The 27,721-nt window shown below is 39.5% G+C and overlaps 1 protein-coding gene across 1 annotated transcript; it reads left to right on the forward strand.

Annotated features, from left to right (window-relative positions):
* Positions 1 to 944: 944 nt before the first annotated feature.
* Positions 945 to 26,720, forward strand: LOC140242301 (NFX1-type zinc finger-containing protein 1-like). Its single transcript, XM_072322043.1, has 3 exons — positions 945 to 4,951; positions 20,423 to 20,510; positions 25,704 to 26,720. The coding sequence occupies exons 1-3, from the start codon at positions 945 to 947 to the stop codon at positions 26,718 to 26,720; spliced, it is 5,112 nt and encodes a 1,703-aa protein (XP_072178144.1).
* The last annotated feature ends 1,001 nt before the right edge of the window (positions 26,721 to 27,721 follow it).

Below are 27,721 nucleotides of genomic sequence, written 5' to 3' on the forward strand. Positions count from 1 at the left end.
ACGATCTGGTTTCCCGTTCAAATAGCATTGCCCCGATTGAATCCACGATTGGTACTGATCTAATACGATAATTACGATCTGGATCCGGATCAGGTACAATCATTTGTCCCATATTGCAGGGCCGGCGCACTGTTTTCAAAAGTGTGGGGGCCCACTTCCGGGTTTCATGAGCTAACAAGCAAAAAAAAAAAAAAAAAAAAAAAAAAATCCGGGTTTCACGCAAAAAAAAAAAGGTCCTCAGCTCATTCTCTCCCCTCCCATTGTAGTGCCTCTTACGTACTTCCGGGTTGAAAAAAAGTGTGGGGGCCCAAAGTGATGACACCTTATATATTCCTTTGTATGGTGCACAAAAAGTGTGGGGGCCCGAGCCCCCACGGCCCCCACGGCTGCGCCGCCCCTGTATCGTACAAGCTCTGCTTCTTAGTAGGACCCTCCACTTCCATCCTCATCCTTAGTTGACTTGCATTATACGCTTTATGTATATATTAACAAAGATGTAATCGCATCTACTTCTCATTTTCATATTTATGTACCTTGTCAAATTATGTTCTGCAAGTATTACAAATATCCTGTACATATGCAATGTATATAATTTCTTTGTTTATTTCATGGAAGTGAAAATAAAGTTGAATAAAAAAAGTTGAATATTTATGTTCTCATAGGTTCCTATACGACTATTGCGAACAGACTGTATTATCATGTTATTAATATTTTTTAACCATTCACGCTGACTGTGTGTCTCCTCAACTCATGTCCTGTATGTTTATATCCACAGAGATTTGGCTTGAAGGGTCTTAAAAAGACGATTTGGTGATTCCGTAGTAGCGGATGCAGTTCGACGATTGAAGAACTCCCTTAATCCTTAAAGTGATGGGCTGAAAGTATACCTGACACAATTTCAGGTTGTTTGTCGAAAAAAAAAAATAAGCACAGCTAGACCAAAGATGGCTTCGTACTTTAAAAAACCTGATGCCAGAGTTGCATCATCGAAGAAGACGACACAATTTTCTAAAGAGAAGATAAAACACAATCCTCTCACTGTACTGGAATTGCGTAAGCTCCTCGGTTTATCAGAAAAGCTTCCCGCCGAACTGCGTGCCAGGAAAATTCCGCTGAAACAACTTCTTGACAAAGATGACATTCCGAAAGATACATTTAGGAGTCTCATACAAGTTTTGGCGATGGCATGTACCTTGGACAACGAAGACACTGAGAATGTCTTCATGTTCTTGGCGAAACACAAATTCCTCGAAGTCCATGTCCTTCAGTACATAATGAGTGTGAGAAGCCGGGACATTTTGACAGAGAGTCATACCGTCAGCGGGATCGTTATTCTCTTGAAGTCTTTTCTTAGGTACGATCCAAACACAAGGCTCACTGTGTTTTCAATTGCGAAGGTGTTACAGGATATTCCCGCGCGCAGCCCCAAGATCCAAGAACTACAACTTCAGCTGGAATCCCTAAAGAGCCATAAGACCGATCAGCCAACCAAATCAGCATCCAGTAACAGGTGTAGTGTCAAATGCTTCCCAACAACTGGAGAAGTTGTCGACTGCGACCCGTTGGTATCGATTTCTGTTGCAGCGCAAGGAAACTATCAGGCGCAAGATTTCATACAGATTCAGCAGCAGCTCATCAGACAGGAAATCGTTGAGCCACTGCGCCATCAAATATCTGAGTACCACCAATGGAAGAGGAATAACGGTGTTAATCGCGCTATGAGGGAGTGTTTCATGTTCTCCCATGTGAACGTCGTTAAAATCATCTCTACTCATACGGCACGGGGTGTGACAATCCGGGTCAAGTTTGGGTCAAGGCCTGATGATCTTTCAGGATTCCTTACCTTCGGAACTCTTTTGTGTCTCTCTTCCAGTGATTTTCATGACATGATTTTTGCTTCTGTGGCAAAACGAGACGAAACATGGGTCCAAAAGGGCTACTTTGAGCTACGACTTCTCCGCGAAGGTGACTCTGCTAAGATTTTGACGACGAGAGATTTAATCATGCTGGATGCCAAAATCTATGCTGCAGAGTATCACTCCATCTATGTGGCATTGGAGCAAATCTGTGGAAGCAAATCTTGCATGGCATTCCAAGACTACATGATCTCTGCCTCCGCTGCAAGAATTCAAAAGAAGCCTCCGAAGTTCCTGCAAGACAACCCGGAAGCAAGATTCGATCCTGGTCCCCTACTCAAGACTGATTCGTGTGCGCAGGGTTTACAGTCGGCGCGACGTGTCATGAAACTGGAGGACTGGCCGAGGTTGGAGCAGTGTGAACCTGACGAGTACCAAATGAGAGCTATTCAATCAGCGCTTACCAATGAGGTCACCGTCATCACTGGGCATCCCGGCACAGGCAAAACGTACGTTTGCAATAAGATCGTTCGCCTGATGATCCTTAAAGACCGCCTGTCACACTACGCACCTGACTCTGACACTCGCCATCATGACCTGAAACTCTTCATATGTTATTCCCGAGCAACTCTTGATGAGTTCATACGAGGGATACTACGCTTTCAAACAACAGCCATTGTCCGTTGTGGGGAGCACACTTCTGATGCTGAACTTGCAAAGTTTAGTCTGGATAAACAGCGGGAGAATCGTAAGTCAGAAATTTCAGCGTGTGACAGCCAATACAAGGCTGAGCTCGGTGAACTAGGTAAACGCCTAGATGCGTTGCACGAAAATTCCTGCTTACTTGACACAGCTATACTATCTCTAAACACTCTGCAAGCTGTCATGACAGAAGAACAGCTCCGGTGTTTCCCGAATGCTGAGCGTGGGGAAATACTAAAGTGGCTCCTTCTTGACCAAATTCCAGACCAGGATCTTCGCTGGCTGCAGAGTAGGGCACCTCCTCCCCAAGGACGACTTCCCGGAGATTTGTGGATAGAACAGATGATGTCACTTGATTTCAAGCCAGACAGGGAAAATCCTTCGTCACCTCTTGCCAAACACATTGCAAAACGCCACCGAGACGGCAAACTTTCTTCCAAAACACCAGAAAGACAAAGGTCGCTGTGGAACCTTGGGGTAAGTGATCGCTGGGTTGTCTACCGTACTTGGGTTGATATAGCACAGGCAAAAATCAGAGAAAGAATTGGACACATCTATGGGCAGATGGAAAGCATTCGGCGTATGTCACAGAGAGCACATGATGACGTAGATTTCAGCATATTGGAAACTGCGTCTGTGGTAGCTACGACTTGCTCCGCGGCAGTCAAAATACAGCGCGTTCTTATGCGCCTCTCTCCAAGGATCGTGATCATAGAGGAGGCTGGAGAGATGCTACAGGCTGTCACAACAACCATCATCCCTCCTCAATCCCAGCAACTCGTCTTGATCGGTGATAAGAACGCGAGAATCAACCAGTATACGCATGCGAAGAAACTTGCGGAGGGAAGCGGTGTCAAAACATCACTCCTTCAACATATCGTGGACAGTGGATACCCAGTACACACACTATCGATGCAACACCGCATGAGTCCGTCAGTTTCTAGGCTCAGCAGGAAAATGAAGGCGTGTGATGACCTCAAACACGCTGCCTCAGTCGTGAAGTACCTGCAGGTTCCTGGCATTACAGAGTGCGTAAACTTCATCTCGCATAACAACAGTAAAAATCCTGCCAACCACGAAGCCTCTTTCCTTTGGGGTCTATTCACTTATCTGTTGGGAAGCGGTTTCCAGAAGCAGCAAATCTCGATTCTCAGAACATATCCTGCTCAGTCCAACCTCTTCCATAAGGAGTTGGGCAGCCAATTGGAAACAGTCGACGGCTTTCGAGGAGAGAACGACATCATCCTCTTCCTTTCGAATGCTTGCGAGAGAAAGAGCATGCAAGGTCGTTTAAACAGCGATGAACGCCTCATGACAGTTTTGACAGCAGCTCGCAGAGCACTGTTCGTCATCGGTAACTTTGATCACTTGAGTAAAGAAAGTAAAGTATGGGCTCGCGTCATCTCGGAAGCACGTCGACTTGACCTTGTTCACAGTGGTCTTAGAATCGTATGCCCTCGGCATCCCAAAGCAACGTCCACGATTGCGTCAAATCTCGAAGACTTCACTCAGTATCAGAAGACAGGCTGCACGCTCCTTTGTAAATCGCGTCTGACATGTGGACACACGTGCAGGGAACCATGCCATGATCACCGTCATGATGCCCGGAACGTCTGCAGGCAACCATGTGACAAGGTGATATGCACTAATGGTCGCAAGTGCAAAGAGAGATGTGGCGATAGGTGCCAGACAACTTGTCAAGAGTTAGTAGAGAAAGAGCTCCTATGCGGACACTTACAACGTGTAAAGTGTCATTTGCCAGTAGGAAATGTTGTTTGTCAGGATCGGTGTGAACGGCTGCTTGCTTGTGGTCACCGGTGTTCCGGCGTATGTGGCCAGCCCTGCACTGATGTGTGTTTGGCTGAAACAACGAAATCTAACTGGCCGTGCCACCACACTGTAAAAGTGAAGTGTTGTGATGGCCCCAGCGTATGCCCTTGGCCGTGTGGGGCAGTGTTGGCTTGTGGTCACAAATGCTCCGGAACTTGTGGCCGATGCCGTCGCGGCAGGCTCCATATTCCGTGCGAGCAAACCTGTGGTCGAATTCTCGTTTGCGGGCATGCCTGCGGAGAGAGGTGCTCGCCAGAGTGTCCACCATGTTCGAAGCCCTGCGAGAACAAATGCCAACATAGCCACTGCATGTTCCCTTGTGGCGCCGGATGTGTACCTTGCCGAGAGACCTGCCTGTGGCGCTGCGCTCACATTTCATGTCCTAAGTTGTGCGGGCAGCCCTGTGATCGTAAACCATGCAACGAGCCGTGCAAGAAGATTCTGCCCTGTGGACATCCCTGCATTGGCCTATGTGGCGAGAAGTGTCCCAGCAAGTGTCGTGTCTGTGACGAGGAAGAGGTGACTGAAATCTTCTTAGGCAGTGAGGATGATGACAATGCTAGGTGAGTCCAGTGCTACGCAGTCATTACTTCTTTGCATCATTTCCCCTTTCTCCCTCCATTTCTCTTCTTTAATATAGTTCATCGCTATTGGTGACTTATACTTTTGATCTCGTGACTCTCCCTCCTCATCCTTGATGATCTAATTTCAGTATACAGTAATTCACTCTCCTGAGTTTTCCTAGGTAATCTCTTCTTGCCCGTATTATTTTGGGATCTTTCCAAACTCCGCTTTGAATCATAAAAAAATCATTTCAGTTAGGGTTGCATTTTCATATGCATGAATGTTCTGCGTTATTGGTGACTGAGCTCTTTGACTACTGACTACCAAAACATTTCTCTTTAGAAGAATAGGTATTGGTATATAGATAGAGTGGCGTATAGATAGAGTTGGGGGCTTAATCCCTTGCTCTGGGGGAAGTCGTAAAAAAAGATGAGGGTATGAATGGGGTGCGATATGAAAATATGATGGTAGTGAAAGGGGAAAAATATACGGGTAATGGAGTAACGTGTCAGGTGTATGAGAAAGAGTTGATGGTTGTGATTGTTGGCAAACTGTGAAATTATATCAGTATTTTATTGGTCAAGTTGAAGTTTGACATATTTGTTCACATCGTTTATAGCGTGTTGTGTGAAATGTGGGAGAGCAAGGAAATACGTGAAGAATGATGGTAGTTACGTTTAAAGATAGAATTGATTATGATGGAAGGGGGAAGCTGTGGTTGTAAAGTGTATGAATAACTTGGGTGATGTGGAGGGAGAAAACATCAGAACTACAGGTATAATGTATTGCATTTTTGAGACGACAATTTTGACAGTGATTATTTTTTATTAAGGAATTTTCAGTTGGTGATAGCAGACAGCGATAAAAAATATTTGCTGTCCATGGTGTGTGGGATCAGTGCTTTGGATGAGGAATAAGAGTATTTTCCAAAATTTAAGACAAATTACTACGAACAAGGATGATAGCATGGCAGCTTTGCCATATGAGAGCATGAGTGCGGACTCAAGGAAGCAGAACAAAAGAAAAAAAAGCATGCATACAATTTACAGAGGCGATGTAATGGAATTTACATTGGTACATTTCTGAAATATGTGAGCTTCTATATATGTCAGTATCCTTGTTGAGTGATATATATTTTTTTCAGAGTAGCGGTATTTCGGCTCAAGCACGACAATAGATTTACAAAATAATCTAGACATGAAGCTGTCGATTTATATACTACATGTTATGACATTATGAAAATTGTATGGGCTTCCTCTTTAAACACAGTCTAAGCTGGCCCAGAAGATCGTGAGCACGCGATATTTGAGAGAGTCATGAAGAGCACTTTGATTTGACTTTAAGAAATAAACGCTTTGATGTTTAGGTTTGTTTTTTGTGCATTGTGAATGGTCTGGTACGACAAAAGATATTGCTGAAGTGTAAATTTACATGCCGTTTATGCAAGCAAGACTGAAGAATGTCCATCGAACTGACGAAATGATTGCACAACAGTAACAGAAACGCACACAAACAACACGTCTGTGGCGAGTTTTTTTTGTTTGTTTTTGTTTGTTTGTTTGTTTGTTTTGTTTTGTTATTGTTGTTTTTTGTAGACGTAACAAATTCGACTGGCACGAATATCAATGTAAATATTGCTGAAGTGTAAATTTTCATGCCGTTTATATGCAAGACTGAAGAATGTCCATCGAACTGAAGAATGTCCATCGAACTGACGAAATGATTGCACAGCAGTAACAGAAACGCACACAACACGTCTGTGGCGATTTTTTTTTTGTTTATTTGTTTGTTTCTTGTTTCGTTTTGATTTTTGTTTTGTTTTGTTGTTGTTGTTTTTTGTAGACGTAACAAATTCGACTGGCACGATTATAAATGCTACATAAAAAAGTCTGATATGTTCGCAGTGTACGATAAATACGGTAAATTGCAAGACGCAGTTGGTCCGAGCAAGTTTATATTTTGACTTCGAGTGTACTCAAAGCACTGGCCAACAGGAACCAAATTATTGCATCGCACAAAAGTCATACAGCGAACGTTGCGACTGTGATTTGGAGAGGGAGTGTCAAATATTACGCGGTGATGAAAGAAAAAAATATATTTTCAGAAGACAACGCTGACGAGTTTTGCAAGGGGCTGTTTGGTGATGAATCGAAAGTCGATTTTAGTGCACAGTTTAAACGCTACGGCGGGTTATTTGTTTAAAAGTATATATGAGGAATCTGTATAGCGCCAAATCTTATTTCTATCGGTAAAAAGATCGTGCCAATGTTTGTGTGTGTTTTTTTTTTTTTATTAAATTTAATTAATTTTAATTCGTCGACTCTACAATATTTTTGCCTTTGCCTCTGGCTGATAAGAATACCAAACACATTTGTGCTGTTAGAGCTGAAACAAAAGATATTCTTGTATATGTGCATTGTTTTTGTTGTTTTTGTTGTTGTTGTTGTTTTGACACGAAAGGAAAAAGGGAATACAAAGATCCAATGTCTACCATAACAGATATATACAATTTAAAAGTTTTGAGTGTCAGAACCCAGGCATATTTGTCCATTTTTTTTTTTAAATCGGTATAGGCCCTAGCAGAGAGGTTGCTTTCGGCAAGCAAAGTTGTTATGGGAGGTGGATTTAGGTTATCAGTGACTTAGATATTTTGTGTCACTGCTGCTTGCGATTTAGATCTCTCGTTATTGACATTACTACGAGATTCCGACGATATTGCCATACATACCCTTACAAAATGCTTCACTATAGCTGCAGCGTGTTATTTGGTGTAAACACGCAATCCAAAAAAGAATATGGGTTTGCTCCTACCTGTGGGTAACGCCTTCGAGATATTCAGACGGGAAGCCAGTCATGGAGTGGTTTCAATACATCAAGAAAATGGAGAACATGCACACAGGGTATGCGAAAAACCAAGATGAGATGGAAAAAAGGTGAGGGTATGAGAAAACAGAGAGATAAAAGTGTGGTGGTAGTGAATGTGGGAAAGATATAGGTAAACGTCAGGTGTACGAGATAGATATGATGGTAGTGATTGTTGGTGAATGGTGAAAATGTGACGGTATTTCATAGGCAAAATTGAAATTTGACAATCTTGTTCACATCGTTTATAATGCGTCGGGTGAAGGGGAGAGCAGGGAGGTGTTACAGAGATGGAGTGGCAACTCTTCGTAATTCATGCAAACACATGTTTGGGTTCAAGGCGTTACAATGGGATGTCTAGCATTCCATTACGCTTTGAAGTCATGCTCGGCACCGCTCTAATTGCAAGACGAAGTTCGGAGACGAAGAACGCATTTCACCTTTCGTTGAATTACAAGCTTTATTTCACCGCAAAATTTCAAATGAAATACTCGAATTGATTTAGAATAGTTTAGGAAAGAATTCAATATTATCAACATGTATTTCTAGTTTCTTCGTAATTCGCAAATCGAAAGGAAATGAACATTAGGCCCTCTTAAAAACCTAATTTTTTCTATAATGCGCACATTTCCGCATGTTAATTTTCTATCTGTTAATAAGGGGATATTTTGATCTTTCAAATAAAGTACTCCGTTAAAGCGTGTTCCAGCGTGTTTCTAAACTATTTGCTGTTAAAATTGTGAGTTTTACACTGCATTCTGATTCGCTGCTCCTTTATTCAATGTACACAAATTCATTGTTGCCATCACATTGAAAGAGAGAGCGAATTGCAGTAGGAACAAATATTTCTAGATGTGAGAGCGCTAGTCCCGATTATTGATGCTCTCTTTTGTCAAAGCACATGGGTAACACCTGTAGTTGAACGCATAACTTCTCGGCGGTGCCGCGCATGACTTCAAAGGAGAGCTTTAGTTGCCTCTCCTTCTCTAGCACCTCCCTGGGGAGAGAGCATCGACTGGTGTGATTGTTGCTGAGTTAGGAAATACGTGAAGAATGATGATAGTCACGTTGAAAGATATCGTTGATTACGATGTTAGGGTAAAACATGTGTGTGGAAGGGTATAAAATAACTTGATAGTGAGTAGGAGAATTGTTCAGAACTACATGCAATTGCTGTAGAGGCTCCTACAATTCGACATTATCACTTCGTCACCGATGAACATGGCGGTTTCTTCAACTTCGTCATACACAGGTACTCATCGTGTAGCAGTTTTTTTTTAGAAAATCGTGCGTGTCAGTTGGCAGAAAATGTTTTTAAGGTAAGATGCTGAAAGCAATTTTGCTGTTTGTATTGTGGATATCATGTCGTAATGATCGAGTGTTGGCAATATTTTTGATGATGTCCGTATAACGTTAAATTTGATATTGAAAGCATAATCATGATGTTGAGTTGAGTAATGATGATTGTGACACATGATAATGCAGTTTAGGTAAAATACGTAGTATCTGAATATGTCCATACGGTGGCAATGTTTTGAAGTTCAGAAAAAAAAAATTGTCAATGCCTGAATTTATTTTTGTAGATATTGTTTTTAATGTATTTTAGTGGTAGCAAGTCGAAATAAGTTTGATTTTACAAAATGAATAAAAAAGCAGACACACAAGGAACAAGAACATTGACTTTAGAACTAGAATGTAAAGTCCAAAAATAGTGGATGAATTGTGGGAGAGGGGTAGATTTGAAGCGTTCTGAGAAAAACCCCAGAATAACTGAAGGTGGTGTGGAATTAGTGTACTTACGGTTGCTTTCTTCGCCATGCATTATCACGAACTGCTTTATAACAGGATTCTCACACAAAAGTGAAAGCGAAAAATCATCGTCAAGAAAGACCAACCTGGGCTATTGAGATGGGTAAGACGATGAAGGTACTTGTTTGACAGATATAGGCTGAGCAGAGGCAAGCACGACAGCAAAATCGCAAGTCATGTTTTCGATGTGGAATGGAGGAAGACTGGAAGAGGGAATGCCCAGTTAGACTGAGAAACAAGAACACGCAGGTACGAAATTTGATAAACAGTGTCTCTGTCAGACCAGTTAGGTTTCACAAAATCGTGTGCAACAAGAGAATCATAACGCGCGATTTCAAAACTGTACCGTATTGTCAAACCTGGAAATCAATCGAGTTTCTTGCATTACATTTTTTGGATTACATACTTTCGGTGAATTTCAATTTGCATATTGCGATGATGGAGACTTTAATGTAGATATCTTACAAGGGACAGAAGAGTATATCGTAGTGAAATCATTTTCTGTGAATATCGTTAGTTTTATTACAATAAGCCTGTCACATTAAGGCAGGCAGTGGCGTATCTTTGACAAGATTTTGCGATGATTGTTTTTTTGTCGGTTTTCGTAAACTTATTTTATGCAAACTAAGAGAAATATGCTAGTTACGTTACCTTCGTGTATTCTTTGCAACTGTACAGTTTAACTATGCCTGTCTCCATTTCAGTTTAAGAGTTACTGTAAGGCTCTTTTGTGCAACGCCCCCCTTTTTTAAACAAATGTGATGTAATGGAAACGAATTTGATGAATTGCACATTTATAAATGGCGTAGAGAATGCTTTCGTGTTGATATCGAATCTGTGATTGTTTTGAACACCAATTTTTTTGTCCAATATGACAACAATCAGTTGTAACTAATGGATGAGATGTCGGTACATTTTGTTGAAGTTTGGCAAAACTCTGCTTGATGTAGTCTTATTTTTTTGTTTGTTTGATTTTCAATCTGTCAGGATGGCTGGATAGCCTATATTTAGCTGTACTAGAACTAGCAATTCGCCTAATTTTTCTATGACAAGATTGATTAGGCTTATTATACGGGTATTTTGTAGAAAAAAAAACCCAAAACTAAATGTGTCCAAAGTTGACTTAAATCTCTCTAATGTTAGTATGATGAAAAGCCGAAATACAGGAGAAATAGTAATGTCCTATGATAACATTCTCGTCTATGGTGTGTGACGATTTTTTTTTTAACACTGTATTGGTTTACAGTTGTACGGTTGTTTGTCACGAGCATCACGTTCACTAACGTTTCTTAACGATAAAGATATTTAATAAGTCATCAGAATGCGTTGGTACTTGGAGAATCAATTTGATAGTTGATATGTGTGTCACAGCATACCTCTGTGTTGTGAATGTTTGAATATGCATTCATTAAAGCGTGCAATGTGTATAATTATGAAGTGACAACAGAAAATGAACCACTTTGAAAAAAAAAATAACATTCAAACGTGATTCATTCATCGTTCATTAAACATAATTATTGTATACATAAGAATTACGATCTGAAAAAAAAAAATGTCTTCTCCTTCTGACTGATATGATAACCTCATGGTGCATGTACAGTGTATGTGTGTGTGTGTGTGTGTGTGTTTGTGTGGTGCGTGACTTATCTTACACAAGGTGTTTGTGTGCGAGAGGTGTTTGCAGCATTCTATCATGATTGTTATACTGACGTAAATTACGATATAAACTGAACGTTTGCAGTAACGTTTAGACACGTTACAAATTTCTCGTCACATATTTTCTATGTACGTACATAAAAGATTTAGATGCAATCGATACAGGCTTAAAATAATTTACAATCATAAACAAACACAGATGCGCATAAATACATGTTGCGGTAATTTTGCAGTTAGAAGTGAGCTGTGAATGTTGCCTGAAAGAAATTGGAATTAATATATGAATGCGCTCTGTGCCTGACTCTGTGCGAATATTGTGTGTACGACTAGCATGGTTGGAAAAAAAAAAAAACAGTTATTACTCATCCTTTAGACTTAACTTTGTACCCGTCAATACTTTTCAAAAATTGCGAGTGAAAGAGACATGTATGTGGAGAAGAAGTGCGTTGTGTTTCCGATTAAACCAATCGTTGACTTTTTGTTGTTGTTTTGTCGATGAAATGAATCGTTGATCTTTTTTTTTTTTTTGGTCGTCACTCTTAAAACAAACCCGTTCAAAAAAAAAAAACAACAATTCATTCTTCGTGCTATTTCGTGAAGAAAGTTTGACAAGATTAAACGACATATCAAATAAAAACTTCAAATATCAAACACACTGTAACAACGTACGAAATATTTTGATCGTTAAAAAAAAATTGTTAGTGAACGCGATGGTCGCGACAAACAACCATACAGACTGTAAATTAAGCTAGGCCTATGAATATTCGTCCTTTGATGTTTTCTATGGACGTACATCAAAGATTGAGATGCAATCGATACAAGCATTAAATAATTTACAATAATAAACAAACACATGTGCGCATAAATACATGCTGCCGTAATTTTGCAGATAGAAGCGTGCTGTAAATTTTGCCTGAATGAAATCTGAGTAAGATAAACGAATGCGCTCTGTGCCTGACTCTGTACAAATATTGTTTGAACAACTAGCGTAGTTGCAAAAAAAAAAGAACAAAAACACAAAACAAAACAGTTATTACTGATCCCTTAGACTTACTTCGTATATACTCGTCAATACATTTCGAAAATTGTCTGAGAGTGAAAGAGACATGTGTATGTCGAGTAGAAATGCATTGTGTTTCCATTTCAACCAATCGTCGACTTTTCGTTGTTGTTTTGCCGATTAAATCAATGGTTGAATTTTTTTGTTGTCACTCTTGAAGCCCGTTCCAAACAAAACCAATTCATATTTCATGCTATTGCCTAAAGAACGTTTGACAAGATTAAACGTAATATCAAATAAAAACTTCAAATATCTAACAAATTGTAATAACTGACAATTTTTTTGATCGTTAAAAAAGTGTTAGTGAACGTGATGTTCGCGACAAACAACCATGCAAACTGTTATAAGAATATTCGTCTTTTCCATGGTTGACGATTATTCTTATAATATTTTGCATGGTTGTTTGTCGCGAACATCACGTTCACTAACACTTTTTTAACGATCAAAAAAAAATTGTCAGTTATTACAATTTGTTAGATATTTGAAGTTTTTATTTGATATTACGTTTAATCTTGTCAAACGTTCTTTAGGCAATAGCATGAAATATGAATTGGTTTTGTTTGGAACGGGCTTCAAGAGTGACAACAAAAAAATTCAACCATTGATTTAATCGGCAAAACAACAACGAAAAGTCGACGATTGGTTGAAATGGAAACACAATGCATTTCTACTCGACATACACATGTCTCTTTCACTCTCAGACAATTTTCGAAATGTATTGACGAGTATATACGAAGTAAGTCTAAGGGATCAGTAATAACTGTTTTGTTTTGTGTTTTTGTTCTTTTTTTTTTTGCAACTACGCTAGTTGTTCAAACAATATTTGTACAGAGTCAGGCACAGAGCGCATTCGTTTATCTTACTCAGATTTCATTCAGGCAAAATTTACAGCACGCTTCTATCTGCAAAATTACGGCAGCATGTATTTATGCGCACATGTGTTTGTTTATTATTGTAAATTATTTAATGCTTGTATCGATTGCATCTCAATCTTTGATGTACGTCCATAGAAAACATCAAAGGACGAATATTCATAGGCCTAGCTTAATTTACAGTCTGTATGGTTGTTTGTCGCGACCATCGCGTTCACTAACAATTTTTTTTTAACGATCAAAATATTTCGTACGTTGTTACAGTGTGTTTGATATTTGAAGTTTTTATTTGATATGTCGTTTAATCTTGTCAAACTTTCTTCACGAAATAGCACGAAGAATGAATTGTTGTTGTTTTTTTTTGAACGGGTTTGTTTTAAGAGTGACGACCAAAAAAAAAAAAAGATCAACGATTCATTTCATCGACAAAACAACAACAAAAAGTCAACGATTGGTTTAATCGGAAACACAACGCACTTCTTCTCCACATACATGTCTCTTTCACTCGCAATTTTTGAAAAGTATTGACGGGTACAAAGTTAAGTCTAAAGGATGAGTAATAACTGTTTTTTTTTTTTCCAACCATGCTAGTCGTACACACAATATTCGCACAGAGTCAGGCACAGAGCGCATTCATATATTAATTCCAATTTCTTTCAGGCAACATTCACAGCTCACTTCTAACTGCAAAATTACCGCAACATGTATTTATGCGCATCTGTGTTTGTTTATGATTGTAAATTATTTTAAGCCTGTATCGATTGCATCTAAATCTTTTATGTACGTACATAGAAAATATGTGACGAGAAATTTGTAACGTGTCTAAACGTTACTGCAAACGTTCAGTTTATATCGTAATTTACGTCAGTATAACAATCATGATAGAATGCTGCAAACACCTCTCGCACACAAACACCTTGTGTAAGATAAGTCACGCACCACACAAACACACACACACACACACACATACACTGTACATGCACCATGAGGTTATCATATCAGTCAGAAGGAGAAGACATTTTTTTTTTTCAGATCGTAATTCTTATGTATACAATAATTATGTTTAATGAACGATGAATGAATCACGTTTGAATGTTATTTTTTTTTTCAAAGTGGTTCATTTTCTGTTGTCACTTCATAATTATACACATTGCACGCTTTAATGAATGCATATTCAAACATTCACAACACAGAGGTATGCTGTGACACACATATCAACTATCAAATTGATTCTCCAAGTACCAACGCATTCTGATGACTTATTAAATATCTTTATCGTTAAGAAACGTTAGTGAACGTGATGCTCGTGACAAACAACCGTACAACTGTAAACCAATACAGTGTTAAAAAAAAAATCGTCACACACCATAGACGAGAATGTTATCATAGGACATTACTATTTCTCCTGTATTTCGGCTTTTCATCATACTAACATTAGAGAGATTTAAGTCAACTTTGGACACATTTAGTTTTGGGTTTTTTTTTCTACAAAATACCCGTATAATAAGCCTAATCAATCTTGTCATAGAAAAATTAGGCGAATTGCTAGTTCTAGTACAGCTAAATATAGGCTATCCAGCCATCCTGACAGATTGAAAATCAAACAAACAAAAAAATAAGACTACATCAAGCAGAGTTTTGCCAAACTTCAACAAAATGTACCGACATCTCATCCATTAGTTACAACTGATTGTTGTCATATTGGACAAAAAAATTGGTGTTCAAAACAATCACAGATTCGATATCAACACGAAAGCATTCTCTACGCCATTTATAAATGTGCAATTCATCAAATTCGTTTCCATTACATCACATTTGTTTAAAAAAGGGGGGCGTTGCACAAAAGAGCCTTACAGTAACTCTTAAACTGAAATGGAGACAGGCATAGTTAAACTGTACAGTTGCAAAGAATACACGAAGGTAACGTAACTAGCATATTTCTCTTAGTTTGCATAAAATAAGTTTACGAAAACCGACAAAAAAACAATCATCGCAAAATCTTGTCAAAGATACGCCACTGCCTGCCTTAATGTGACAGGCTTATTGTAATAAAACTAACGATATTCACAGAAAATGATTTCACTACGATATACTCTTCTGTCCCTTGTAAGATATCTACATTAAAGTCTCCATCATCGCAATATGCAAATTGAAATTCACCGAAAGTATGTAATCCAAAAAATGTAATGCAAGAAACTCGATTGATTTCCAGGTTTGACAATACGGTACAGTTTTGAAATCGCGCGTTATGATTCTCTTGTTGCACACGATTTTGTGAAACCTAACTGGTCTGACAGAGACACTGTTTATCAAATTTCGTACCTGCGTGTTCTTGTTTCTCAGTCTAACTGGGCATTCCCTCTTCCAGTCTTCCTCCATTCCACATCGAAAACATGACTTGCGATTTTGCTGTCGTGCTTGCCTCTGCTCAGCCTATATCTGTCAAACAAGTACCTTCATCGTCTTACCCATCTCAATAGCCCAGGTTGGTCTTTCTTGACGATGATTTTTCGCTTTCACTTTTGTGTGAGAATCCTGTTATAAAGCAGTTCGTGATAATGCATGGCGAAGAAAGCAACCGTAAGTACACTAATTCCACACCACCTTCAGTTATTCTGGGGTTTTTCTCAGAACGCTTCAAATCTACCCCTCTCCCACAATTCATCCACTATTTTTGGACTTTACATTCTAGTTCTAAAGTCAATGTTCTTGTTCCTTGTGTGTCTGCTTTTTTATTCATTTTGTAAAATCAAACTTATTTCGACTTGCTACCACTAAAATACATTAAAAACAATATCTACAAAAATAAATTCAGGCATTGACAATTTTTTTTTTCTGAACTTCAAAACATTGCCACCGTATGGACATATTCAGATACTACGTATTTTACCTAAACTGCATTATCATGTGTCACAATCATCATTACTCAACTCAACATCATGATTATGCTTTCAATATCAAATTTAACGTTATACGGACATCATCAAAAATATTGCCAACACTCGATCATTACGACATGATATCCACAATACAAACAGCAAAATTGCTTTCAGCATCTTACCTTAAAAACATTTTCTGCCAACTGACACGCACGATTTTCTAAAAAAAAAACTGCTACACGATGAGTACCTGTGTATGACGAAGTTGAAGAAACCGCCATGTTCATCGGTGACGAAGTGATAATGTCGAATTGTAGGAGCCTCTACAGCAATTGCATGTAGTTCTGAACAATTCTCCTACTCACTATCAAGTTATTTTATACCCTTCCACACACATGTTTTACCCTAACATCGTAATCAACGATATCTTTCAACGTGACTATCATCATTCTTCACGTATTTCCTAACTCAGCAACAATCACACCAGTCGATGCTCTCTCCCCAGGGAGGTGCTAGAGAAGGAGAGGCAACTAAAGCTCTCCTTTGAAGTCATGCGCGGCACCGCCGAGAAGTTATGCGTTCAACTACAGGTGTTACCCATGTGCTTTGACAAAAGAGAGCATCAATAATCGGGACTAGCGCTCTCACATCTAGAAATATTTGTTCCTACTGCAATTCGCTCTCTCTTTCAATGTGATGGCAACAATGAATTTGTGTACATTGAATAAAGGAGCAGCGAATCAGAATGCAGTGTAAAACTCACAATTTTAACAGCAAATAGTTTAGAAACACGCTGGAACACGCTTTAACGGAGTACTTTATTTGAAAGATCAAAATATCCCCTTATTAACAGATAGAAAATTAACATGCGGAAATGTGCGCATTATAGAAAAAATTAGGTTTTTAAGAGGGCCTAATGTTCATTTCCTTTCGATTTGCGAATTACGAAGAAACTAGAAATACATGTTAATAATATTGAATTCTTTCCTAAACTATTCTAAATCAATTCGAGTATTTCATTTGAAATTTTGCGGTGAAATAAAGCTTGTAATTCAACGAAAGGTGAAATGCGTTCTTCGTCTCCGAACTTCGTCTTGCAATTAGAGCGGTGCCGAGCATGACTTCAAAGCGTAATGGAATGCTAGACATCCCATTGTAACGCCTTGAACCCAAACATGTGTTTGCATGAATTACGAAGAGTTGCCACTCCATCTCTGTAACACCTCCCTGCTCTCCCCTTCACCCGACGCATTATAAACGATGTGAACAAGATTGTCAAATTTCAATTTTGCCTATGAAATACCGTCACATTTTCACCATTCACCAACAATCACTACCATCATATCTATCTCGTACACCTGACGTTTACCTATATCTTTCCCACATTCACTACCACCACACTTTTATCTCTCTGTTTTCTCATACCCTCACCTTTTTTCCATCTCATCTTGGTTTTTCGCATACCCTGTGTGCATGTTCTCCATTTTCTTGATGTATTGAAACCACTCCATGACTGGCTTCCCGTCTGAATATCTCGAAGGCGTTACCCACAGGTAGGAGCAAACCCATATTCTTTTTTGGATTGCGTGTTTACACCAAATAACACGCTGCAGCTATAGTGAAGCATTTTGTAAGGGTATGTATGGCAATATCGTCGGAATCTCGTAGTAATGTCAATAACGAGAGATCTAAATCGCAAGCAGCAGTGACACAAAATATCTAAGTCACTGATAACCTAAATCCACCTCCCATAACAACTTTGCTTGCCGAAAGCAACCTCTCTGCTAGGGCCTATACCGATTTAAAAAAAAAAATGGACAAATATGCCTGGGTTCTGACACTCAAAACTTTTAAATTGTATATATCTGTTATGGTAGACATTGGATCTTTGTATTCCCTTTTTCCTTTCGTGTCAAAACAACAACAACAACAAAAACAACAAAAACAATGCACATATACAAGAATATCTTTTGTTTCAGCTCTAACAGCACAAATGTGTTTGGTATTCTTATCAGCCAGAGGCAAAGGCAAAAATATTGTAGAGTCGACGAATTAAAATTAATTAAATTTAATAAAAAAAAAAAAACACACACAAACATTGGCACGATCTTTTTACCGATAGAAATAAGATTTGGCGCTATACAGATTCCTCATATATACTTTTAAACAAATAACCCGCCGTAGCGTTTAAACTGTGCACTAAAATCGACTTTCGATTCATCACCAAACAGCCCCTTGCAAAACTCGTCAGCGTTGTCTTCTGAAAATATATTTTTTTCTTTCATCACCGCGTAATATTTGACACTCCCTCTCCAAATCACAGTCGCAACGTTCGCTGTATGACTTTTGTGCGATGCAATAATTTGGTTCCTGTTGGCCAGTGCTTTGAGTACACTCGAAGTCAAAATATAAACTTGCTCGGACCAACTGCGTCTTGCAATTTACCGTATTTATCGTACACTGCGAACATATCAGACTTTTTTATGTAGCATTTATAATCGTGCCAGTCGAATTTGTTACGTCTACAAAAAACAACAACAACAAAACAAAACAAAAATCAAAACGAAACAAGAAACAAACAAATAAACAAAAAAAAAATCGCCACAGACGTGTTGTGTGCGTTTCTGTTACTGCTGTGCAATCATTTCGTCAGTTCGATGGACATTCTTCAGTTCGATGGACATTCTTCAGTCTTGCATATAAACGGCATGAAAATTTACACTTCAGCAATATTTACATTGATATTCGTGCCAGTCGAATTTGTTACGTCTACAAAAAACAACAATAACAAAACAAAACAAACAAACAAACAAACAAAAACAAACAAAAAAAACTCGCCACAGACGTGTTGTTTGTGTGCGTTTCTGTTACTGTTGTGCAATCATTTCGTCAGTTCGATGGACATTCTTCAGTCTTGCTTGCATAAACGGCATGTAAATTTACACTTCAGCAATATCTTTTGTCGTACCAGACCATTCACAATGCACAAAAAACAAACCTAAACATCAAAGCGTTTATTTCTTAAAGTCAAATCAAAGTGCTCTTCATGACTCTCTCAAATATCGCGTGCTCACGATCTTCTGGGCCAGCTTAGACTGTGTTTAAAGAGGAAGCCCATACAATTTTCATAATGTCATAACATGTAGTATATAAATCGACAGCTTCATGTCTAGATTATTTTGTAAATCTATTGTCGTGCTTGAGCCGAAATACCGCTACTCTGAAAAAAATATATATCACTCAACAAGGATACTGACATATATAGAAGCTCACATATTTCAGAAATGTACCAATGTAAATTCCATTACATCGCCTCTGTAAATTGTATGCATGCTTTTTTTTCTTTTGTTCTGCTTCCTTGAGTCCGCACTCATGCTCTCATATGGCAAAGCTGCCATGCTATCATCCTTGTTCGTAGTAATTTGTCTTAAATTTTGGAAAATACTCTTATTCCTCATCCAAAGCACTGATCCCACACACCATGGACAGCAAATATTTTTTATCGCTGTCTGCTATCACCAACTGAAAATTCCTTAATAAAAAATAATCACTGTCAAAATTGTCGTCTCAAAAATGCAATACATTATACCTGTAGTTCTGATGTTTTCTCCCTCCACATCACCCAAGTTATTCATACACTTTACAACCACAGCTTCCCCCTTCCATCATAATCAATTCTATCTTTAAACGTAACTACCATCATTCTTCACGTATTTCCTTGCTCTCCCACATTTCACACAACACGCTATAAACGATGTGAACAAATATGTCAAACTTCAACTTGACCAATAAAATACTGATATAATTTCACAGTTTGCCAACAATCACAACCATCAACTCTTTCTCATACACCTGACACGTTACTCCATTACCCGTATATTTTTCCCCTTTCACTACCATCATATTTTCATATCGCACCCCATTCATACCCTCATCTTTTTTTACGACTTCCCCCAGAGCAAGGGATTAAGCCCCCAACTCTATCTATACGCCACTCTATCTATATACCAATACCTATTCTTCTCTCTTTATTCTTGAATTAACGTAAGGTCACGTAAGGCTCAACAAATTTCACCGTCATATATAATGACCTTATTTCTTGAAGTTACACTTAATGTTCCGATCAGGTGAATGATAAACGTTAATTATCCAACGAGAAATGTTATCTTGTTTCTCACAGGAAATTGCGAGAAGGATATTGCACACAAGTAAAACGTGCGGCATTCAATTTTTATGACTGATTACACTCAAAACAAATCCTATTGATTTATTGAATGGGAGGAAATGCATTCTTTCACCCACACGCACATCCATGCAAACTCGCACTCATAGGTTTGTCCAGCTGGAAGACTGTGGACACCTGTTTGAGGTGAACGACCTGGATTATTGGATGCGCACGGCTGAGTCTGAGTCTGTTCAGGTTCGTACATTAACAATCTCACAGCTTTCAATTTAGACGCTTGAAAAAAAAGGAAGGTTCAAACGCAGAAAATGTTTGTCTCTCTGTCGAGGTGACACACGATGTACAGACAGGACATAATATGGAGGAAGACTACTCATCTCTACTCTGGTGGTAAAGGATAGATATCAGTGGTACGAGCACTTTTCTTTCGACCAATATTCCTTCTTTCATATACCGTAGATAATCGGGACAGAAAAATTAGAGAAGAACTGTCGATATTGGTGTAAAAGTAAATTATATTTGCAGCCTAAGTTATTATACATAGTAACAACTCCATGTAAGCACAATGTTGTGCAATGATACCCAAATTTATTACTCCCCCTTCCATATTCCACTGTGACGACCACATTCACCTCCCTACGTCTCGCCAGTCATTGTCCTCCACAGACACCTATCACCTCCAGTGAGTCACCGGCCACTTTCATTCCTTGATCATCCCTTCAGTATACCACTAGTTGGTATCAGACAACATGTAAGCCCATCTTAATGTAGGTCCAAGGATAACCATACCACGATTTACGACCAGCTTGAGCCAACCCAAACATCCTGTCATACCCCCATTGAATACTGGTACTTAAAAATGATGTTGAGTCTAACCACTAGTTAGTCCCGCCTTTGTTTCCATCACAACCAAAGTTTTACCCAATTGAAAACCCTTTTTAGCATCAAGACTCCACCCCATTCACCCATTCATTCGTATGTTGATCAGTTGTGTATAATTGCTGTATATTGAAAATTGTAAGAATGACGAAGACTTGGGGATTCGACACTCGGAGCGAGAGGACAAGCTAAAATCACCTCTCCAATAAATGCCTTACTTCGAAATAATATTCACTGTGTCACATGTTACTCCTTCAACGTACCTCTTTAGATATATGCGCTCCCAATACGCAACAATAAGTCAATGTTTCCACATATAACCACATAAAGAAATCATAATTCAAGACAATTATACATAGTTATGATATCCCTTAGAGGCGAGGTTCCTTTCTTTCTCATCAGTAACAAAGGATGCCACACAACAATGCGTGGATTCAGGCAAGAGGGATCGAAATAGCTCGTCACATTCACACGTCCATACGTAGATTACAAAGCAGAGATGATTGACACATCACCAACTATCAGTTACTGAAGATTACTTATCAATACTTACATATTGATAACTGCCTAGTATAGAAGGTCATGTCATCCTACCGGGGGCAGTGAATTCAGGGGGTGATCAACACCAAGTCCTCTCGTGGTGCCGTGAAGTTACCAAAACCTTAATCTTTCCATAACAAAGTGTCAGAGGGTCTGTTTTCATCGGGATTGATCAAACTTTAACAAAGGTCTATGCGTGGAAAATGTAATAAAGGGATGAATAGTCATATTTCCAAGAGAGCCTCTTCATGTGTCTGAACGGAGTCTCTGCAATTCGACTCTATTATATTATTTCTGCATCTTTTTCTCTATATTTCCTTGTCCTTTTCTCGTTTCTATTGCCGTTCTGGGGGTCATCCCACGAGATCCACACCCACGAGTCATACGGTCCACGAGACCGTCATCAAAATTATGTCCATGAGTCACACAGCCCATGAGCTATGCTGCTCACGAGTCATACAGCCCATGAGTTCGACACTACGCACAAAAGGTTCACGAGACCGACAGTACGCAAAAGAGGCTCACGAGACCGACACTTGATATAGGCAAAGAAAGCCCACGAGACCGACACTAGGCAAAGAAGGCTCACGAGACCGACAGGATGAACAACGCCATATACATGTCAATTACAAATATGTACCTGTACTGGGTGTTCCATGAAGGGGAAAATTACATACTGGCGGGTGCAATTTCGTCACGCTATCAAGCGAGAGATTGTAACTAATTGAACAGCAGCATCTACATATCAACGACATCAAGTATGTATTTCTACACGTGTGGCTTTTAGAGGGCAGTTCTGTCACGCTACAGGGAGAGACATTGTTTCCAATTTTTATTTTTTTAGATAGAATTGTCCCTTTCATGAGACCCCCCCCCCCCCAAAAAAAACACAAACAAACAAAAACAACAACAACAACAACAAAACAAAACAACAAAACAAAACAAAACAAAACAAAACGGTGGACAGGATGTAAGTGTTTTTTCCCCTTTTCTTTCTCGCTTTCTCTGATGGGGATATCGTATACGCCTGCTTATACCCGCCTACTTAGAGTTCAATTTGTAATTTTCTCTGTAACTATAACGTATGACGTTCAACGGATGAAAATATTATATCGCAGCGACTCACCTCGATTTATGGCTTGTGTTTGTAAAATTATTCTCCTCAAAACGGTACATTTTTCATGAAATAGAATAGCTGTTTCCATGGATGCATCTTTTTCCGAATCCTTAACGCTACCTGAATAGACGATTACATTATTTTCTGTGAATTTATACGAAATCAACACCTTTGCAGATTATTACTCCCCCTCCATCATGTAAGGCAGGTGTGCACTGCAACATTAACCATTTTGTAAAATATTTTCTTGTAAACTTCATTTCACACCTGGTCATTTTTTCTAGTTGGTTGATCTGAATGTCCCCATCATTTTATTTCATTACTTTTTTCTAAGTAGGTGCTGTATACCGGTATATATATGTTTTGCGGAAAGGGAAACGAGGGTGTTTTGGCATTTTCGAAATTAATGTTGAAACATCTCATGCACTTTTACTGATTTTTTTTTTTTTTTATTTTTTCACACAAACACTCACACACTATGCACACACCAAGATCTTGAACAGTTCAGGATGATTCTTCCTTAAGCCATTATCTGGACACCCTATACAATTGATTGGTCTATAGGTGGTGCTGTTCATCCTGTCGGTCTCGTGGGCCTTCTTTGCCTAGTGTCGGTCTCGTGAGCTTCTTTTGCCTATTGTCGATCTCGTGAGCTTTGCTTGCGTAGTGTCGGTCTCGTGAGCCTTTTATGCGTGGTGTCGGTCTCGTGGGCTTTGTTTGCGTAGTGTCGGTCTCGTGAGCCGTTTGTGCGTAGTGTCGAACTCATGGGCTGTATAACTCGTGGGCTTGTTTTACTTGATGTCGAACTCGTGGGCTTTATTAAATCAGTGTCGAACTCGTGGGCTATATAACTAGTGGGCTATATGACTTGTGAGCTGTATGACTTGTGGGCTGTATGACTTGTGGGCTGTATGACTCGTGACGTGCACCCCCGTTCTGTACCTGAGGGGGCCCACATTCTACAAGCTTCGTCTTTTTAGTCGATTCCTCCATATTTCGAAGTTTGCGTATTGTTATTTCATTATAATCACTTCAGTTTTCATAACAACGTATGATTACTATAAGGTTCCACAATAATTGTATACTCTTCTCAGTTTACTCTGTTTTACTTATGAAGCCTTATTCTCTGTTACCAAAGAAAGTGCAATGTCGATGTGATAAACGTCCTACTTAGGGAAGTGTACTGCTATGCGGCAGTAATAGTGGGGAAATGCCTAACTCTATAATGATGGCCAGTTGTTGACCCCTTCCAAAACCCCAACAACATTGAAATAGATTTTGCAAATTTTCTTTGTTATGGATACTGGCATGCTGTCATTTGTATAATAGTAACCATTACATCTAACCCCAGTTTTTTGTTTTTTGTTCTTTAATTTCCTCTACCTATGCCCTCTACCTATGGCAGTTTGATTTGATTTTCATTTTCATTTTACTGTTCCACATCTCAAACACAAACATCATGATACAATCGATAGTACATAAGAGAAGACTTAGCGTCGTAATTAAAAGAGAAGATAAGACAATTTTAGAAGCATGAAATGTGGGGGACCTACTTAAAAGCAAAGCTTGTATTGGTCCCTAGATGAAAATGTTAAAGTCTTGCTAAACAAAGAACCTAAAAGCGAAAACTATGAAAGAAAGGAGTAGGACGTAAATGAAAAGAGAGCAAAAAGAGCAGGAGACACAAAACAAACGAGAAAACATAGAACATACCGAGATAGCCACCTGTAATATGTTTACAAGATACCTCGTCACCATACCAACATAGTTACGTAACTGTAACAATGTGCATCTTTGACATGAACGAATCTGTTAGAGGACCGAAAAGCAAATCCGGAATGCCTAATAAACAACGAATCTGATAAAGAAAAGGAAATTTGATTTTGATATGATAATAAGACAGTTCAGACTCGGCAGGCAAATGCAGTCAGGCCTTGATTGAATGTCATATTCCATGATGAGGGATCTGATTTTAAAATAAACAAGCATTCAGTTCCTTCTTCAAAGCCAGCGTTTAAAAATTTATATCAACGCACATGACGTCAATCCTCAAGACAAGTGCAAAATATCTCTGGAAGAATTTTTGCGATCCTTGCCTACATTCTATCTGCATCATTTCATTGTAGTTGTTAAACGTGTAACTTACGAATGTCGTATTTATGTGCTTTCTATCCGCTTTTGAGATCAAGAATGATGTTTTGTTTTGATTCTTTTTTTCTGAATTTTTATCGAGCATGCTCAATAAGTGCGACTTTCAAATTGTAAAACCGAAATAGGATTTTCCATTCAAATTATGTTCTGCGTTTTCCATCAGTATTTTTTCTACCTTGTGCAGAAGTTAGCAGCCCTTCAATAATATGTATGTGGGTAGTATTCCATCATCGCGTCTACAGACGTTCGGATTAGTTAAAGGGACATTCCGGACGATTTTCATAATTTCACATCATGTAGTACATAAATCAACAACTCCATGTATAGATTCGTGGAATTTGTTGTGGTCCTTGAGCAGAGAAGCCAATAAATTGAAAATTTTAAACAAATTACACTGAACAGTGTTGATGACATCAGAGCCTCATATATTTCAGAAATGTAGCAGTGCAATTCCATTACAAGACCATTTGCTCAAGAAGTTCACCTGTGAAGAATCTATGCATGCCTTCTTCTTTTGTTCTGCTTCCGTGAGCCCCGACTCATGCATTCTTATGGTGAGGCTGCCATGTCATCATCCTTGTTCATTGCACTTTGTCATAACTTTTCATTCCTCATCCCAATCACTATAATTTCTGAAATTCTGTACTCAGTTTAGTTGATTTATAATTTTTCAAATGTAAAAGTCTGAAAATCACCCGGAGGTCCCCTTTAATACCTCTATCCCCTTTCCACATTTGTTGTAGTTGAAGGGGTGTCCCCGCTGCAAGGCACCGATCCGGAACAACGTGAGGTACAGCAATCAGATCAAGAGGGCGCTGGCAGATATCGAAAGGGTGAAGGCAAAGATGCGAGGCAACCAGAGGGAGATCGACGACACGCTCCGGAAGCTTAAAGGGGATGCAGAGGATCTCCGCCGTCAACTAGTTCCGGGGACATCCATCCTTACCGAACGTGATATCGATGGTTTGCTCGAAGGCGATCTGCTACAGACACAGTTGGGCCGAGCCGTCGCCAGGAGGAATCGCTACAACTTCCTGGTGGCCCTTCATAAGTTATTTAAGTCGGCGTCTCAGCTGCGCTGCAGTCACGAGTTTCTGAAGCGAGAGTCCACCCGCGTAAACCAGGAACTTGTGTTTCTGAAGGGAGTCGTCTGCGTCGGCGACTTGGACCGATTCACTGAGCAGCAGATGCATGATATACAACAGGAGATGACTCGCCTGGAGCTGCAAATTGAAGCATGCCAGACTCTGGGTTCCAACATCCCCTGGCTGGACGTCAATCTCCAACCAGGAAGAAACGTAGCAAACTTTCAGTCGATCGTTGCCAAGGCGACGCCGTTCACAGAAGAAGACGCAGAGATTGCGGAGAGCTTGCTCCAGCGTATCAAAAAGTCAATCGGCAGTGCCGTTCTTGGCATAAGCAACAGTGAGAGGGTGGAGATCATCAAGGCCGTCGGGCTCAGCAAAGGTCACTGGTACAAGTGTCCCAATGGTCATATCTACGCCATCGGAGAGTGCGGCGGTGCCATGCAGCGCACCATGTGTCCCGAATGTGGAGCAAGCATCGGCGGAGAGCGGCATCGCTTGGACGAAGGGAACCAGGTGGCCACCGAGATGGACGAGGCTCGCCACGCCGCTTGGCCGACTCACGCTCACGATTTCGAAGATCCAGGTCAGGAATTCGATTATCTCCAAATGGACGCTGCGGAAGTGCAGCTGCAGCGCGCGCTGGAAATACAAATGCAATTGAATCGAAATTGAACCTGCAGAGAACAAAACTCTTTCTGCCAATCTGTTTCAAGTTCAGGTCTTCATGCATTCGACGTATATCAATACTTTCTTGCAGTGTGATAGTGAAAAGTCGCTCCTATTCAACAAAGTCTACGCCCGGATAGGCTTGAAATTTCTCATTCAGTTGCAGAGACGATGAGGATTGTGAAAAGGTGTACTATGTACGTACGCTAATTATAGTTTTGTAGTGTTACTGACGATTGTATGGGATAAGTATTAACCTGTCAATCCATACACAGAGTATTTGGAGCCCTTCCAAATCCGTGTTTGTTTCGGATTGAGGGTTTTTAGGAAGTCCAGAAAATTATGTATGATTCATCAGGCCACTTTAAATTTTACTTGCAATTCTCAAATGATGATATTGATGTTGAGGATATGCATTAGTAGCAGACACTGTTAGCGATCTTTTGTAGAGCATTGTAATGTACTGTAGATAGCCTTATTTTGGGGGAGGGACTGGATAGTGTTTCTGCAAGATTAGGTGGTCATATCACGTGTTTGATTCCTTCTTTGCAATAATGTGTTGATCGTTAGAGCAAACAACAACAACAACGATACCTGCCATAAAACAACAAAGTATACGTCCTGTCTGTGTAAATTTCACTCAAGCTTTAATGCAACCATAAGCAACACTATGCATGTCATTAATGTGTAGAGTAGATGTCTTTATCACGTGAAATTTCATTCGCCAGGACACGCAGGATAAGAAGAAAAGCAGTCAGTTGTTATATCTCTATGTGGTATTCATTCATTCATTTACTGCCAGGGAACCAGGGAGTTCCCGCTGTCGGAAAGAATAATGTTAGTGAGTTGCAAATGTCATGATGTCAATCCAAACTCACTGTTTAGCCAAGGCTGTATAGTATATAGTGGGCAAGGAGTAGTGTATTTTCATATGCATGTAAAGTATGCGCTGTAAAACGAGAGATTTTCGCGTGCATATGAAGCGTTCGCGAATTTCGCGAGGAGCC

Source organism: Diadema setosum, chromosome 19 (genome assembly GCF_964275005.1).
Source record: "Diadema setosum chromosome 19, eeDiaSeto1, whole genome shotgun sequence".
Lineage (NCBI taxonomy): Eukaryota > Metazoa > Echinodermata > Echinoidea > Diadematoida > Diadematidae > Diadema > Diadema setosum.

Excerpts from the sequence above, each read along its gene's own strand:
- LOC140242301 (XM_072322043.1), top strand. The coding sequence starts at position 945 with ATGGCTTCGTACTTTAAAAAACCTGATGCCAGAGTTGCATCATCGAAG. Across the intron at positions 4,952-20,422 it reads GAGGATGATGACAATGCTAG|GTTTGTCCAGCTGGAAGACT; the intron begins GTGAGTCCAGTG and ends TCGCACTCATAG. Across the intron at positions 20,511-25,703 it reads CTGAGTCTGAGTCTGTTCAG|TTGAAGGGGTGTCCCCGCTG; the intron begins GTTCGTACATTA and ends CATTTGTTGTAG.